This window comes from Petaurus breviceps, unplaced genomic scaffold (genome assembly GCF_028583685.1).
Source record: "Petaurus breviceps papuanus isolate PSGF00001 unplaced genomic scaffold, PetGlider_PUasm1.0 175, whole genome shotgun sequence".
Lineage (NCBI taxonomy): Eukaryota > Metazoa > Chordata > Mammalia > Diprotodontia > Petauridae > Petaurus > Petaurus breviceps.
Window position 1 is genome coordinate 43907176 of NW_027185764.1, and position 15897 is coordinate 43923072.

General features: G+C 36.7%; 2 protein-coding genes across 2 annotated transcripts in view; one reads left to right on the forward strand and one right to left on the reverse strand.

The window, feature by feature from the left end:
* The window catches only part of POLR3G (RNA polymerase III subunit G), a 527072-nt gene that overhangs the window by 343352 nt on the left and 167823 nt on the right, over positions 1-15897 (forward strand). The gene's annotated exons all lie outside the window — the stretch shown is intronic.
* The window catches only part of CETN3 (centrin 3), a 34871-nt gene that overhangs the window by 10104 nt on the left and 8870 nt on the right, over positions 1-15897 (reverse strand). The window contains exon 4 of the mRNA XM_069085079.1: positions 2624-2815. Within this exon, the coding sequence (XP_068941180.1) occupies positions 2624-2815 (192 nt within the window). The remainder of the gene's footprint in view (positions 1-2623; positions 2816-15897) is intronic.

Here is a 15897-nt window from a genome sequence, read left to right on the forward strand (position 1 = left end):
GGGGGGGGGAACAAAGCCCTAAGGTCTAAGTGGTCAGGACAGATATACTTCCAGAAGACAGTGGCATGTCTAACTTCCCAAGTCTTTTGAGAGCCTAACTTTAGGCATGTACATGAAAAAATGAAAAATGGAGGGAATTTCAGAATAAGGCAATGATGTGGCAGGTTAAATTTCTGATTATTTTTTTTCATAATGGACATTACAGATAGGTTACAAAATAACCCAACTGAACATTAAACAGCAAAGGCAAGATCAATAACAAAGCATACTGACTTCAAGCAATAAAGCAATGTTCCTCATAACAGCTCAGTCGAGTTGGACCTAAGCAAAGGATGGATGACAGCAGGATACCCAAGCAGCTGTTCTAAAGTGGGCTGAGATGGAATAATCACAAGCAGTGAGGGCAAAAGAAACGCTTCAAGGATGTACTGAACCGAGCTTTAAGCAAAGGATCATGGCTGTGACCTACTGTGAGACAAGAGCAGGAGACAGTGACAGAGACGCCTAGCATGCAGTTATGATACATAATGAAAGAAGCTGCTTTTCTTAAGCAAAGGCTTCAGATCAAGGTGGAGTCGAAGAGGCAGTCTCCCAATCATTAGGCTCTTCAAACAGCAATACGAGCTACCAAGCAAAAATCCTGCTTCAGGGGTTCCTAGTGCATAAAGAGCTGTTTGGTACACATTTATCTTTTCAGCCAATATTAGTAGCATTACCTCTGGAGGTGTTTGAGGAAGTCATTACCATCATACCTCTTAGCCCAGTGATAAGGAGAATTTAAAAAGTAGTTTTTTGAAATTTTGAAAAAAAAAAAAAGACTGGGGACCCTGAATTACAGTACAGTAACACAAAATACAGTAAGAATGAACATACATACATACACACATATATTTTTTTCCCATAGGTTTTCAATGGTTACTTTCATCCAAGATTAAAAAAATTTTCTATAGGGGTAGCTATGTAGCAAAGTGAATAGAGCACCAGCCCTGGAATCAGGAAGACCTGATGTCAAATCCAGCCTCAGACACTTAATAGTTACTAGTCGTGTGACCTTAGGCAAGTCACTTAACCCCAATTGCTCTGCCCTCCCCCCTCCAAAAAGAAAAGAAAAAAAAGAAAAATAATTTATCTAATCAAAATAATTTGTGCTGAAAAATAATGAAATTTGACCAAAATTAAGAGTGAGAGTCAAAATATTCTTCTCCTAAAATCTTGGTTTTTCACAGAATATTCATAGAATTTCAAAACGTGAAAGGGGTCTTAGTGAAAATCCTGTTATTTAACAGATGAGGAAACTGAAGCCCAGGAGGATTAAGTGATTTGGTCAAGATCACAAAGCTACCTAGATCCCAGACCTTCTGACTCCAAGTCCAGAGCTCTATGCCATACTACCTCTCCTTCCATGGTATAATTTTTTTAAGCTAACTATGGACAGTCTCGGCCCCTACTAAGATATATCCCCTCCACCTATTATTTACATAATAATAGTTCACATTTATACAGCACTTTAAGGTATGAAAAGCATTTTACATTGCAGCATCATGCTTTTTCTCCCAATCTTGTGAGAGTGATTTTGTTATTGCCATTTTACAGTGAGGAAAATAAGGCACTGAGAAGTTAACTGACTGGCCCAGGGTCAAACAACTCATAAGGGTCTGAGGCAAGATTCAAACTCAGGCTTGACTGTTGAAATGGGAAAGATCAATAATCAGTGTCTTGAGTGCTTTGTGTAATATCATTTATTAGCTGTAATTATCTTGATAGAATAAGAAGTTAACTGTATGATTTATAGGAAGAATACAGACCCAGATTAAAAACCTTAAGTAACCAAACTATGATGTAGTTCCTAGGTGATTCCTGTGTCAGTTAAACTTAGAAGTGTAACTAAATCATTATAAACTGTGTATCTTACATGTGTGACCATAATAATCATATTTATATGTTAATCTTTATATTAAAATGTAGTTATCTGCCTTGAGCTTCAGATGTAAAAGGACCCTGTTTTTCACAAGAGGCTGCTTTAGTAAAAGGACACTGATTTGCATAATAGCAAGCCCTTTTTCACCATACATACATCAAAAGACCTATAAATAAATCAATTTTGTATCTCAGGGTCTCAGACCATACTGGGAGGATTGTAGACCCCACCTTTGGTTCTCTTAATAAAGGTTGGTTTCTTTGCCCAAAATGCCTTCCTGGTTTTCTTTCTTACATTATTAGGACTAGCACTATATCCCCCACTATGCCGCACTGCCTCAGTTACTGCTAATACCAAAAACTCATATTCACAAGCTACAGAGTCCCCTATTTCACAAGGAGATAAAATTTGAAATATTCCTCAGAGAGGGAAAATAATAACTAAAATTCACTGAGGTATGACATATCAAATAAGAAGGCACTAGACTTCTGCAGGAAAAAGAAGGAATACTACAGGAGGAAAAGATAAGGAAAGGGAAGGCTTTGGGAGGACAAAGACAAATTTAAATTCATACTTTTGCCAAGAGCCAGCTCTTAGTACCAAAAATAACAACTAAGTAAGGACAGTTGGACCAAAAGCCACATATAAAATTATCAGCAATGCTACTAAGATAAAATCTGACGACAGGTTTTACTCCAAACTTACTTTCTCCATCACCATCTTTATCAAATTCTTCTATCATGGCTCGAAGCTCTTCATCACTCATGTTTTCGCCCAACTCTCGAGCAACCCGTCGCAAGTTTCTCAAGCTTATTTTGCCTGAATCATCATCATCAAATAATTTAAATGCTTTCAGTATTTCTTCCTGTGGATCTCTGTCCAAAATCCAGTCTGTCACTAAAGTTCAAAAAAAAGTTTAAAAGAAAATTTAAAACTCTTAGAATAATAAAGATATCTTAACTACAGTTATGTATACAATTTTACATGACAGATCTTTTCTCTGTTCTCCATATAAATCAGCAGGATCAAGTATCTATGATTATTGTTTATCTAGAGTTGGAGAACTAAAATTTAGATAGCTAATTTTTAGAGTTCTATAACATATATATTTTTTTCATAATAGATACTAGTATAAAATTAAGACAATATAGTTGCTCTAAGGAATGGGAGGTGGGAAGGAGCAGTATTTATTGAGACTTGATTATTCATCAAGTACCCTGATAATCAACACAAAGGACACAAAAATATAAGACATACTTCCTGCCCTGAAGAATTTTATGCTCTAGTTTTAACAGTAGAGCAACCACAAAATAATTCAAAAAAATTCTATAAAAAGCTATTTTGTTAACTAAAAGTATTATGATATCAACATTTTCATAATCAGAAGTCCTATTTATGTAATTAAGTGGTTCGACTAAATATTTTTTCACTTAGGCTACTAACATTTTTTTTACTTTAACAGGTTCTTTGCATCAAAAGAATCAACCAGTGTCAGTAGATTAGATGCACATACATATAGCCTGAGTTAGGCAACAACAGATGACTTCTTCCTGTTCGAGTCACTGTGCTTACAAGAGCCACATACTTTAAGAAATAGGAAATGACTCTCCTTTCCTCCCCCACTCATTAAAAAATGTGGCTCTGAATCCAAAATAAGGAATACAGTTATGGCAAAGGTTTGCAGGAAGCTGAAAAAATAGAAAATATGTCTGTAGCACACCCAAGTTGCTCAGGAAGGAGGCTCTACTAATTTATGTAGATGTAAAACATCTAAGTTCATAAATTCTAAAACTATTTGTAAAACTGGATTAGTAGCTCATTCTAATTAACAAGACAGTAACTCAGGAATCTGACTAAAAATAAGTGTATTAATTTTATGAAGTTTTAATCATTTTTATAACTGCCAAATCACTATTATTCTTTGAACTGGACCTAGGATTTCACTGATAAAGGAATTTCCAATGAAGAAATCCCTACCAAGGCAGAGTGGCACATAAGTCTGCAGCTTATCATCTTAAAATAGTTATCTGGCACAGTGCCACCTGAAAGTGGCTTACTCACTATGTGCCATGAACCCGGGTCTTGCTGACCTGGGCCCTCTCTCCTTCTGCGACACCCCAATGTGTTTCATGCCAAATTACATTATTTAAATGTGAATTTCAACTGCAGCTTTCAAAAAGTATTTTGTTGTTGCTGAGTCGTTTCAGTTGTGTCCAGTATGAAAACTTAAAACAAGGGTTACATTTTATTGGTTGTTTTATTTTTCACATCTGTCATTAAATACACTAATCAAACAGATAAATTTGTGGTGTGAAAATATTATACTTCATGCATAAAATTTTTAAATTATCAAAACAAACATGTCTGGTTTCTACCTATTAGTCTACACACTATATATGGCTATGTATCTTGGACTTTCATTGTGCACATTAAAAATAACTCATTCCTGAGAGAATTTATAGAACCAATAAGAATGTGTTATTATATAAGGAAAATACTCTGTTTAGTGAACAAGAAAAAATTAAAATTTGAGTATCCCACATGCTCAGTATTGTTTTACTGATAATTTCTATCCTTTAGTTGGATAGGCTTTAAAAAAAAAAAGTACCTATTCATATTAACATCTTATCACTTAAGCATTTATTAAATAGTTTTCTTTTTGCATCAATTTTAAATCTTTTGTCCAACATGCCTTCCAAAAAACTAATTGAAGTATATTACTATAAATATGCAGAACACCAAAGCTCATAAATATTCAATCAAAAAGAAGTTGGCATGTATACAACTCGAACACTAAAATAAAATTACACATTTAACTATGTGGCACATACTCAACTCTTAAAAAAAAAATTATTTCCAACAAAAAGCAGAACAGGAAGAAAAGGAATGCTCTTGTCCAATTAAATAATTTACATGACAGGTGAATCAAAAAAGCAGCTTGCCAAAAGTAGTAATGTACTTAAAGAAGCAACAGGGTGATTTTGGGGAACAGATGGGAATTCAAGATGTATAAATTCTTATCCCAATGGAGCTTTAATGGTGTGACTCTATAAACTATTTAAGATTTCTATATCCATATAATCCTTTTGCAAATGTTCTGTTTTGAAGTGTGGTCATATTTGATTAACTAGGAATTGATACCTAAGCATATATAGTTATTTTATACAGTTAAGATTTTTAGGTGCATGATCCTATATGAAATGAAAATAAGAAAATTACTACAAAGAACTGACTAAATATTAGTTCAAATAAAAGAAATTATATTCCTTTATGGGCTAATATAATTTGATCTTCATTACGTAAGAATTTTTTCAAAATCAAGAATAGAAAATGACATGATATATTGCAATAATCTAGGAAACAATTTGATGGAAAAATAGACCAGACTTTTTTACGGTATTATTTAATTCAGCAACTACTTATTGACTGCCTATCTGCAAAGGACTTGGATACTGGGTGACATAAAAAGTTTAGATAAGACTCCATTCCTTTTCTTTAATGGGGCTTATAGTAATTATTATTATTATCATTAATTTGTTTCATATTTGCCACTGTCATGGATGGTAATACCACCCTGAACCTAAATAGAAAGGGATTTCCCTATTAAAGAGATAGTTTGATCTTAGGGAGAGACAGGTGAGATGCAACTGTTTTCAGACGATATTGTGCTGATTACAACATGCCCCCAAACATCCTTAAATGACATCCACAATCACTCAAAAGAATTTGACCTAACTAACCACACAGGAAAAAAACAAGTAGAAAAACCTACCTGTTATCCAGATTATCATATATAGCTGAAAGAACAACAGATAGAACTCATCCATCAATACATACATCTTGGAGAGGCAGTTCAAATGTAAAATGAGCAACCCAGAATTAGACAGGAGGAAGAGAATGGGCTAGACTTCCACTGGGGAACTGCACAATTTTAATTACTCCTATGCTTCTCTCTGAAACAAAGGTCAATTTTTTGAACACCAATATTCTGGTGATAATATATATGGCTGTGAATCATGATAAATTAGATTGTCCAAAGAAATGAAGGTAAGGATCACTCAAAGAACAACAGATATGTGCACAGTGAGTGTCAGTACACTACAGCACATGACATTATGCAGAAGCCATGTAAGAGTGGTCAGAGAATAATAATAGGTAATATGCATATAGTACTTTAAAGTTCACAAAGTTCTTTACATATTTTACCCTCATTTGATTCTCCTAACAACCCTGTGAGGCAGGTGCTATTATTATACCATTTTACAGATGAGGAAACTGAGGCTGAAAGAGGTTAAGTAACTTATTCAAGACCACACAGTCATAAGTATCTCAGGTTAGATTCAAAATCAAGTCTTCTTTACTCCTAAGTTATCCATCTAATGTAGCACCAGCATGGCCAGAAACAAAAATGGGTAAATCACATAACTAGAGTAACTGGACATCCCACATGCTGTATCTATGTGATGTCAGGAAAACATAAAGAAGGCCCCAACATGTTGGATGAACCATTTGTGCTAAGTGAATAAGATGAGACAAAAATTTAACCATCTCTAAACCTTAGAGATCACGCTTTTCCTTATTCTAAAATGTCCACTTGTTAAACTGCTGTCCTTTAAAGTGCAGTGGATAGAGTGCAGGGCCTGGAGTCAGGAAGCCTTATTTTTCCAGAGTTCAAATCCAGGCCTAAAACACTCACTAGCCGTGTGATCTTCGACAAGTCACAACCCTGTTTGTCTCAGTTTCCTCATCTATAAAATGATCTGAAGAAGGAAATGGCAAACTACTCTCGTATCTTTGCCAGAAAAACCACAAACGGAGTCATGGAGAATTGGACATGATGGAAAAACGATCGAACTGAAAAGTTCAGTTAAAGTACCACTTCAGAATTCCAAAAATCTTTTTCATGAATCCTCTCCCTAGTTAGCAAATAGTGCTCTTTTAAGGTACAGAGGTGGCAAAGTGTATGCTAACTACAGAGGACAATGAGCAGAAGAATTTTTTCTAGCACTTAAGTACATAAGAAAAGAGCAGTATAAAATAAGGATGGAATTGTAGAACATAAAAAACGCAGGTAATGCAGTATAAATGGAAAGAGTACTAGGTTTAGAAAAAACAGATCCAAACCCTGGATCTGAAACTTTCTTGGTGTATGACTTAACTAGCAAGTCAACTAACTCTTCTGGACTGCAATCTCATCTGTGAAATTTAGAGGATTGGATTAGACTTTCTCTGAGGATCCTTCCAGAGTCTATACTCTTGAAAGATTTTTGAAGAGAGGAATAATATATGATCGATGCATGAGAAAGATATCTGGCAGCAAAGTGAAGAACAATAACAGAATCAATGAACTGAAAGTGGAAATTAGAAAATCTATTAAGAGGCTACTACAATAATACTGGCAGAATAAAATGATGAAGGCCTATGCTGTAGTAGCAGCAAAAATAATAACAAAATGTAAAGAGGAATTAAGTTTTTTTAAGTTTTTCAAAATACTTTTCTCACAACAACTTTATGAGATAAGTAATATAAATATTATTGTTCGCATTTTAGAAATCAATTGTTACACTACTTCTCAAGGGTCACAAAGCTAGTAAGCGACTGAGATGGAATTTAAAGCCAAGACTCATGACTTTCAGTTCAGCACTTTATCCACTGTGCCACGAGGCAACAGTTAATGAATGGATACTAGAGACTAGAAAGATTCAAAGATTAAAAACACTACGGACTAAATGAATAACAGAAATAGTGAAGGTAGAAGAAGCAGGGTTTGAGAAAAATATGATAAGCTCTATTGGGCACAAGTTAAGTTTGAGACACTGATAAGTCATAGAGATAATAGAGATAAGTAAATATGGTCAATGATGATGATGACACACGGCATTTCACGTGGCGTTTTAAAATCTGGAAAGAGCTTTACATACACTACCTCGTTTAAGCCTCACAAGTATGAGTTTTTAAAAAATTGTATTATTTTCTCTAAACAGATTAGAAAGGTTAAGCAAGAACTTGGGAGAGGGAACCATCAGCCTAGATATGATAGCTGAAGCCATAGAAATAGATTAAATTGGCAAGATGAAGAGTTCAGAGAAAAAAGAAGAGAGAAGCCAAGAAAATCATGTAAAACATCCACCTCATAGGAACCAATGGAGGAGACAGAAAAAGAGGGAAGGAATTTACAAGGCAGTATGCTTCTACACATAAGAGATTATACAGGAGAGGTGGCCTACAATGTCAAATGCTACTGAATTCAAGGGCAATTAGAGCTAAAAGAACATTTTCTTTAAAATAATAGGGAGAGAAATCAGATAGTAAGGGAATGGAACAAACAGTATGGTGGTGAGGAGATGAAGGCATAACAATTTTGTACCTATGATTATTTACTCCAGTAACAGTATTAATTCTCTAAATCTACATAAGAGAAGGTAACTCTACTAGATCAATCACTGCCTTGGTTTTGCTTTTTTTTTTAAACTTAGGTACAAATGAAATTTGCCAAAGGGGTAAGGGACTCCCATCTACCCACCCCACCTCCCAGCTCCAGCACACTCAAGATTTGTGTCCTCTGTGTTTCAATTCAAGTCAACAAATATTAATCAATGGACTACAATTATGCCAGGAAATGTGTAAGGAAATACAAAAACAAAAATGTAATATATACCCAACCCTCAGAGAGAAAAAAACTGGTAGATATTTTACACAAAAAGGTAAAGTAAATTCCGGGTAAAGGAAAGCATATAACTAAAAAGAACCAAGTTTTCCTAATTTAGAGGCACGTTTCTCTGCAAAGTTTTCCCTTATTCCCTTTAAAATGATTTCATCCTTAATGTGACTCAAACATCTGCTCTTTGTCCACAAAGATTTAATTTTTATTTCTCACATAACATTTTCTCTTTTTTCCGTCTCTCACTGTTCTGCCTCTTACTTACTGAATATGCTTAAAACAAGGGATGCCTGCATATACAACAAATTTGTTCCCTACTTTAGAAAACGTGTAAATCCAAAAATGACTAAATGGATATGCTTAAAACATGAGACATCTGTAGTGGTATGCAGTCAGTTTAGAAAATGATCAATTTAATCTGAATAAAAGTGTTTATATAAAGTATCCACAACATAAAGAGCCAGCCTCTGCACTTCCCCAAAATCAATGCTAATATTGATACGTATGCTAAACAGCCTACTTTTATTGTTGTAGTGGGTCAGTCGTTTTAAGTCATTCCCAACTCCTCTCAACCCCATTTGGGGTTTTCTTGGCAAAGAAAATGGACTGGTTTGCCATTTCTTTCTCCAGCTCATTTTACAGATAAGGAAACTGAGACAAACTGGATTAAGTGATTTGCCCGGGGTCACACAGCTAAGAAGTGTCCAAGATCAAATTTGAACTCAGGAAGATGTCTTCCTGATAGCAGGCTCAGCACTCTATCCACTGTGGTATCTAGCTGCCCCAAAAACAAACAAATAAAAAATCAGCCTGCTATGTGAATTACAAATACTTTATTTCAATAGCTCCTTACTTGAAAGGTAGCAATCTAATATGTGGAAGGATTCTCTAACGTAGCAGTCCTTCCTTTTCATACTTGCACTATTCTTATCCGTGTCTTTCTGAAAAAACTTCACAGAAAACCTATTTATGTGTAAGGCATTGTGCTAAGTGCTGGAGATAAAAGACAAAATCCATTTAACACTCTGTGAAAACCAGAGTAGCCTGAAGGCCATCTCTTATTCCACACTCTTGACGCTCTATTGGGAATGCCTCCTTTTCTACCCACATACATCCTTAATATCTCTGCATTATTTTAGGCATTTCATTGTTGTTAATACACTAAAACCTACATAGACCTCATCGTGCAACTTCCCATTGACCTTTGGGTCATGTGCAATTTTGATTCTTATGAAATCACCGTTAACCATGATTCACTTTTGAATGTCATTACTGGGAGCATATTAGCGCTAAAAATATGGGCTTTGTGACAGCAAGTAGGCCAGGATCATGAAAGCTCTATGAATTGCCTCAAATTTGATCCCATTCAATCTTCTATTCAAAGCTAGGCTGGGCTCACTGTCCATTCGCAGTACATGACCAACACTTAAATATATACACAAACATATGTATGTGAGTATATACATGTGTGTATAGACATTTACAAAACCACGCTGCCTAGTACACTCCTTAGAAGTTATGAATTTTCTCTTTCCTCAGACACTATCTGCCATTCTCAACAGAAAAATTTCTCATCTCAAAAAGACAAAAGTCATTTAACCCACATTCCACTATAATTAAAGGGTCTAGAGCTCATTGTCAATGATACCAAAACCAATATCCTTTTCCTTCCATTAAAACCACCTTGGCAGGAAGTTATTTCTGGCAATCTGTCTACTAGTGTCTGCTCTTCCAGAGTACATTCTCAAGGTAAAGTGTGAAGAAGATGCCCAGGTATAGAGTAAGGACCCGTGTCTTACTGATGGAATTCTCTTTTGTTATATAGATAATTGGATTTGCTGGTCTTAATTAAGCATGGTAAAATGGGTGGTGAGACACAATTTTGAAAAATGCAAAGAGTTAAATGAAACTAATGAAAGGACTAAAGAAGTTTCCTCTACCTTGATCTCAAAATGAAAACAATTATACTGACAAGCTTCTAAATTAAGACTTCTCAAACTAGTGGCACCTAGGTGGCAGTTAATAGAGAGCACTGGCCCGGGAGTCAGGAGGTCAAATCTGGCCTCAGACACTTAACACTAGCTGTGTGACCTTGGGCAAGTCACTTTGCCCTGCTCTCCCCCCCCAAAAAAAAGACAGAGATTTCTCAAACTAAGTTGCACGAAACATTAGTGTTCCACATGATATAAATGAAGGTTCTGTGAGAATTTCAATGTTGACACTATTTCCCCCCTCTACGATTTATGGGGAAACTAGTATCAACTGCTCCAAGAAAAGAATTTACACAACGATATAAAAGAAAACACTGAAATATTTCAGAACTCCAATCAATGCGGTGACTCAACAGAATTTCCAAAAGCATATCCTCAGTCCTCAGGAAAGGTGGTAACCTAGAAGTGAGGAATAAGGTATATGTTTTCAGATATGACCAATGTATTCTGTTAAATTTTCTTTGCTACAAAGGAGAATTCCATTAGAGAGTCTGTGGATAGTGACATAAAGTGTGGGAAGTGATGTAAAAAAAATCATCACTAAAACATTAAAAATACAATAAAATGTTAAGAAAATAATAGATATTATCATTTACATGTCTAAATTTTTCTGTATGAAAATAGGGTTAACTTTTTCTGTCTCATGACAAAATTTCCTCAACCTTCCTTTATCCTCAGGGGAGAGAAGATAATCCATAGCACCACAATTCCCTGGAACAGCAGTTATGAGTTCTGTCAAAACATTTCAAGTTCAGAAATATTTCATGGTCAAATCAGTTTAGCAAATACAGCTCTAAGTCATCAAGGCAGGATGGAAATGTAAGCATTATTTCTAAGTCATTTACCCATCTTTTTTTTTTTATTCAACGGTCTGTGCACAATGTAAATATAACTGCATCTGCGCACAAATGCGAATTTAAAGTTATAGTGCAAATAAATTATCCTTCCACTACTATAATCTACACTACAATACAGTATCTTCCACAACAGGGGTTCATAACTTATGGACTGTGAATTTTTTTTAATATTTTGATAACATGTTTCAGTAATTGGCTTGCTTTGTAAACCTATATATACTATGCTTAATCTCCGGAGCTGAGCACAGTACCTGACACGAAGTGCTTAAAAAAAGACTTGTTACCTTGACTTATACATTTAAAAATATTATTCTGAAGAGTCCATAAGCTTCACCAGCCTTCCAACAGGTTCATGACACAGAGAGGTCTACAACACAAAAAAAGGTTAAGAACTTCTCTCTCCTTTGCTGACTTTTCTTCCTCTTCCCAACCCATAACAATGGGTCTTCTTGGACTGAATTTAAGTCTAAGCCTCTTGCATCTCTATTCTGTCCTCTTCAAGGTTCACATGTTTTAACTACTCCTATTCCTCAATCTCAGCTCTCTAAAACGGCAAAAAAAGCCCAGCCTTTAGAGTTAAGTGTCCAATTTAGTATTAGAGCTAAGTTTTACCAAAATTCCTACTTTTACAATGGACTCCTTTCTGACCTAGTTCACCACTGTAAATGCAGAGAAAAAGAAAAAAATAAGCCATTTTATCTGAATTGCTTTCTTTTTTAACTTTAGGAACAATATCCTTTCCAATTCTTTTAAGTCATTTTTATTGCATTTTATGGTTCATTAAGTGTCTTAATGCATTTGAACCCAGATTATGAATCACTATATTGGCCTGAATCAGGCTTAGCCCAGAATATCCCCTAAACTTTTTATCTCTGTTAATGACACATTCTACCTATTATTCAGGAAGCCATTTGCCATGAACTACCTTTTCTCACCTCTTTTCCTCAACTCCTATCACTCATGTGCCTTCTGTGACTTTTTCCTACTACACTTGTTTCACATGATAAAGTGGTCTAACCCCTCTACCTGTTCAAGTGATTTCCTTCCATCCCCTCTTCCTCCAACAGATTGTCCCCTCTGCCATCCCCACTTTCACTTATTTTTATTCTCTCCCTCTCTACTGGTTCATTTCCTATTGCCAACACACATGCCTTTGTAGCCCCTACCCAGCCCCTACCTTTAAAAAACCCTCACTTGATCTCTTCCATCCCTGCTACCTATCATCCTATATCTCTTCTGTTCTTTGTAGCTAAATCCCTCAAAAAGGTCATTTACAATATAATGTCTCTACTTTCTCTCCTCTTTTTTTTTTGGTGAGGCAATCAGAGTTAAATGACTTGCCCAAGGTCACACAGCTAGCAAGTGTCAAGTGCCTGAGGCTGAATTAGAACTCAGGTCCTCCTGACTCCAGGGCCAGTGCTTTATCCACGCTCCACCTAGCTGCTCCCTTCTCACTATCTTCTTAACCCCTTCCACCAAAACTGCTCTCTCCAAGGTTTCTAATGATCTTCGATGCCAAATCTAATGGCTGTTTCTCAGTTCTCTTTCTCCTTGACTTCTCTGCAGCCTTAGACACTGTGGATCACTCTCTCCTCTTTGATCCTCTCTTCTCTCTAGGTTTTTGGGACACCACTCTCCTAGTTCTCCTTCTACCCATCTGACTGTTTGCTTTGCTAGATGCTCATTCTTTTTTTTTTTTAAACAATGGGGGTTAAGTAACTTGCTCAAGGTTACACGGCCAGTTATTTCTAGGTGTGGTGCTGAGTGTCTGAGCCCGGACTGGATCCAGGTCATCCCGACACTGGAGCCGGTGCTCTTACTCGCTGAGCCACCTGGCCGCCCCACTAGATGCTCATTCTGATCACACCCTCTAACCAAAAGCAACCCTCAGGGTTCTAGCCAGGGTCGTCTTCTCAGCCACCTCCATACTACTTCATTTGATGACCTCATCAGCTCCCAGAGATTTAATTACTATCTCTAAACTGATTATTTTCAAATCTACCTTTCCTGCCCCAATCTCTCTGCCGGCCTCCAAGTTTGCATTTCCAATTGCCTTTCAGACATCTTGAACTGGATGTCCAGGAGAGATCTTAAACTCAATAAATCCAAGACTGAACTTGTCATCCTTACCCCGAAACCTTCCCTATTACTGTAAATGGATGGCACTGCCATCCTCCCAGTCCCGGGCTCTCAGTTCAGGAGTCAACCTGGATTCCTCACTGTGTCTCACTCCACCATATCCAATCTGTTGCCAAGGCCTGTCAATGACACCTTTGAAACATCTCCCCAATACATCTACTTCTGTCCCCCAACATTGCCACCACTCTAGCACAGGCCCTCCTCACCTTGCACCTTAATTAGTACAAGAGTCAATGGTGGGACTGCCTGTCTCAAGTTTCTCTTCAATTCCAATCCATTCTCCATTCAGTCAGTAGAGTGATTTTCCCCAAACACAGGTGTGATCATGTCACCCCCCCCCCCACTCAAGAAACTCCAGTAGCTTCAGATTGCCTCGAGCAATATAAAGTACTGCTAGTATAAAATGTTCTGTTTGTCATTCAAAGCCCTTCACAACTTAGCCTTCTCCTACATTTCCTGTCATTTTACACCTCACTCCCCAACATGGACTCTTTGATTCAATGATACTGGCCTCCTGGCTAGTCCATGAATAAAATATTCCATCTCTCAGCTCAAAACATTCTGGAAAGCTCTACCTAATAGCCTACCTTACTTCCTTTAAGTTCTAAGTAAAATCCCACCTTATACAGGAAGCCTTCACTAACCCATCTTAAATCCAGTGCTTTCCTTCTTTTAATTGTTTCCTATTTATTCTATATATAGTTTGCTTTGTTTACATGTTGTCTCTCCCATTGGAATGTAAACTCCTTGAGGACAGGGATTTTTTCCTCTTTTTGTATTCACAATGCCTGGCACATAGTAGGCTCTTAATAAATGTTTACTGATTGATTCTCCTTCACTTCCTGTGAAGCTGTCGGTCATGTCAGAGTCTCGATTCTTCTTTCAAAGTGTTTCTTATTAAACCTTTCTTCTCTAGTCACACCAGGATCACTCTAGTTTGGGTCTTCATTCCCTCCATATGTGGATTTTTAGAATAATCACTTAACTGGTCTTCTTGACCCCAGTATTTTCCTCATCAATCAAACCTATGCCATTTTTAGGATTCACTCTACTACTCAAACATTTTCAATAGCTCACATATATACCTCACATACACCACAATCAGCAAAGCAGGACAATTTTCGGTGGGGCAGAAAGGTAATAACTTACTGTCAAAAGGATTGAGAAAGGTGCCAGCCTCTCTCCCTTTCTGAGGCTGCCTGTAGCCAGCTGATAAAAACAAAGGTAACAGTTCAGGCTTCTGAATTCATGTCTCCTAAAATGGTTCTTGTGCAGCAAAGCTGACTGCTGAAAGAAGAGACAACAAGGGAGCCAGATGGGACCTTTACAGCTGAACAGTTTAGCTCTGGAGTATCTGATTACCTACGTGGCTTTCCAGGGTGTCTATATTTGTATTTCCTTGTGTTGTATGTTTCCCTGGAGACAGTCTTGTGCAGTGAGCTATACTGTAAGTTGCTAAAAGTATTAAGACACAACATATATCACAGAGTTGGGCAGTGATAATGCTGGATCACAAACATCAGTTACATCTTTAACGATTTCCAAGCCCTTCCTTATTCACACAGACACACCTGTGTACAAGAAGTCATGGAATCCTGACACTTAGAAGACAAAGTTCAAACTCCTCAGTTTGGCTTTCAAGGTCGGCTACCTTTCCAACTTTACCAATCATTATTCTCTTTAGGAACCTTCTATTCCAGCTACTTTTTTCCTCATGTGGAATTTTCCAACCAACCACATCATTTTTAAACTATACTCTTTTCCACTGTTCATGTGCTACTCATTCCTTTGAAATACTCTAGCCCCTAAGTTCATCAACAACTCCCATGAATTGTTCTATTTTTATCCATCCACAGGCATGGTCACATCTACAGCATCACGTCAACATCTAGACCTGGGCTACTTTCATGATCTTGAACTCTGAAATTCCTTTGGATCATATCTTTCAACCCCATTATCATCTGTCATATTCTCATCTTTGTAGAACAGATGGCTCTTCTCTTTGCAGAAGTTAAACATTCTACTTCTGCTCTGGATCCTATTCCACCCCACATAACTCCCTGTCTCATCCCCAATCTCTCTTTATTCCTTAGCTCCATGCTCCTTAACTTCTATGCTAAATCTTAAAAACATGCCTAAGTCTCTCCTACCTTAAAAAAGCCTTTTCTTAGTCCTGACAATCTTAAATTATCATCCTATATTTATCTATTTCATCTCACTCAAACAGCTAAACTCCTATAAAGAACCATCTACACCCTTTGCTTCTATGACCTCTCTGCCAACTGGCTTCTTAGCCCCTAATTAAGTTGTCAAATTGCAAATCTGACATCC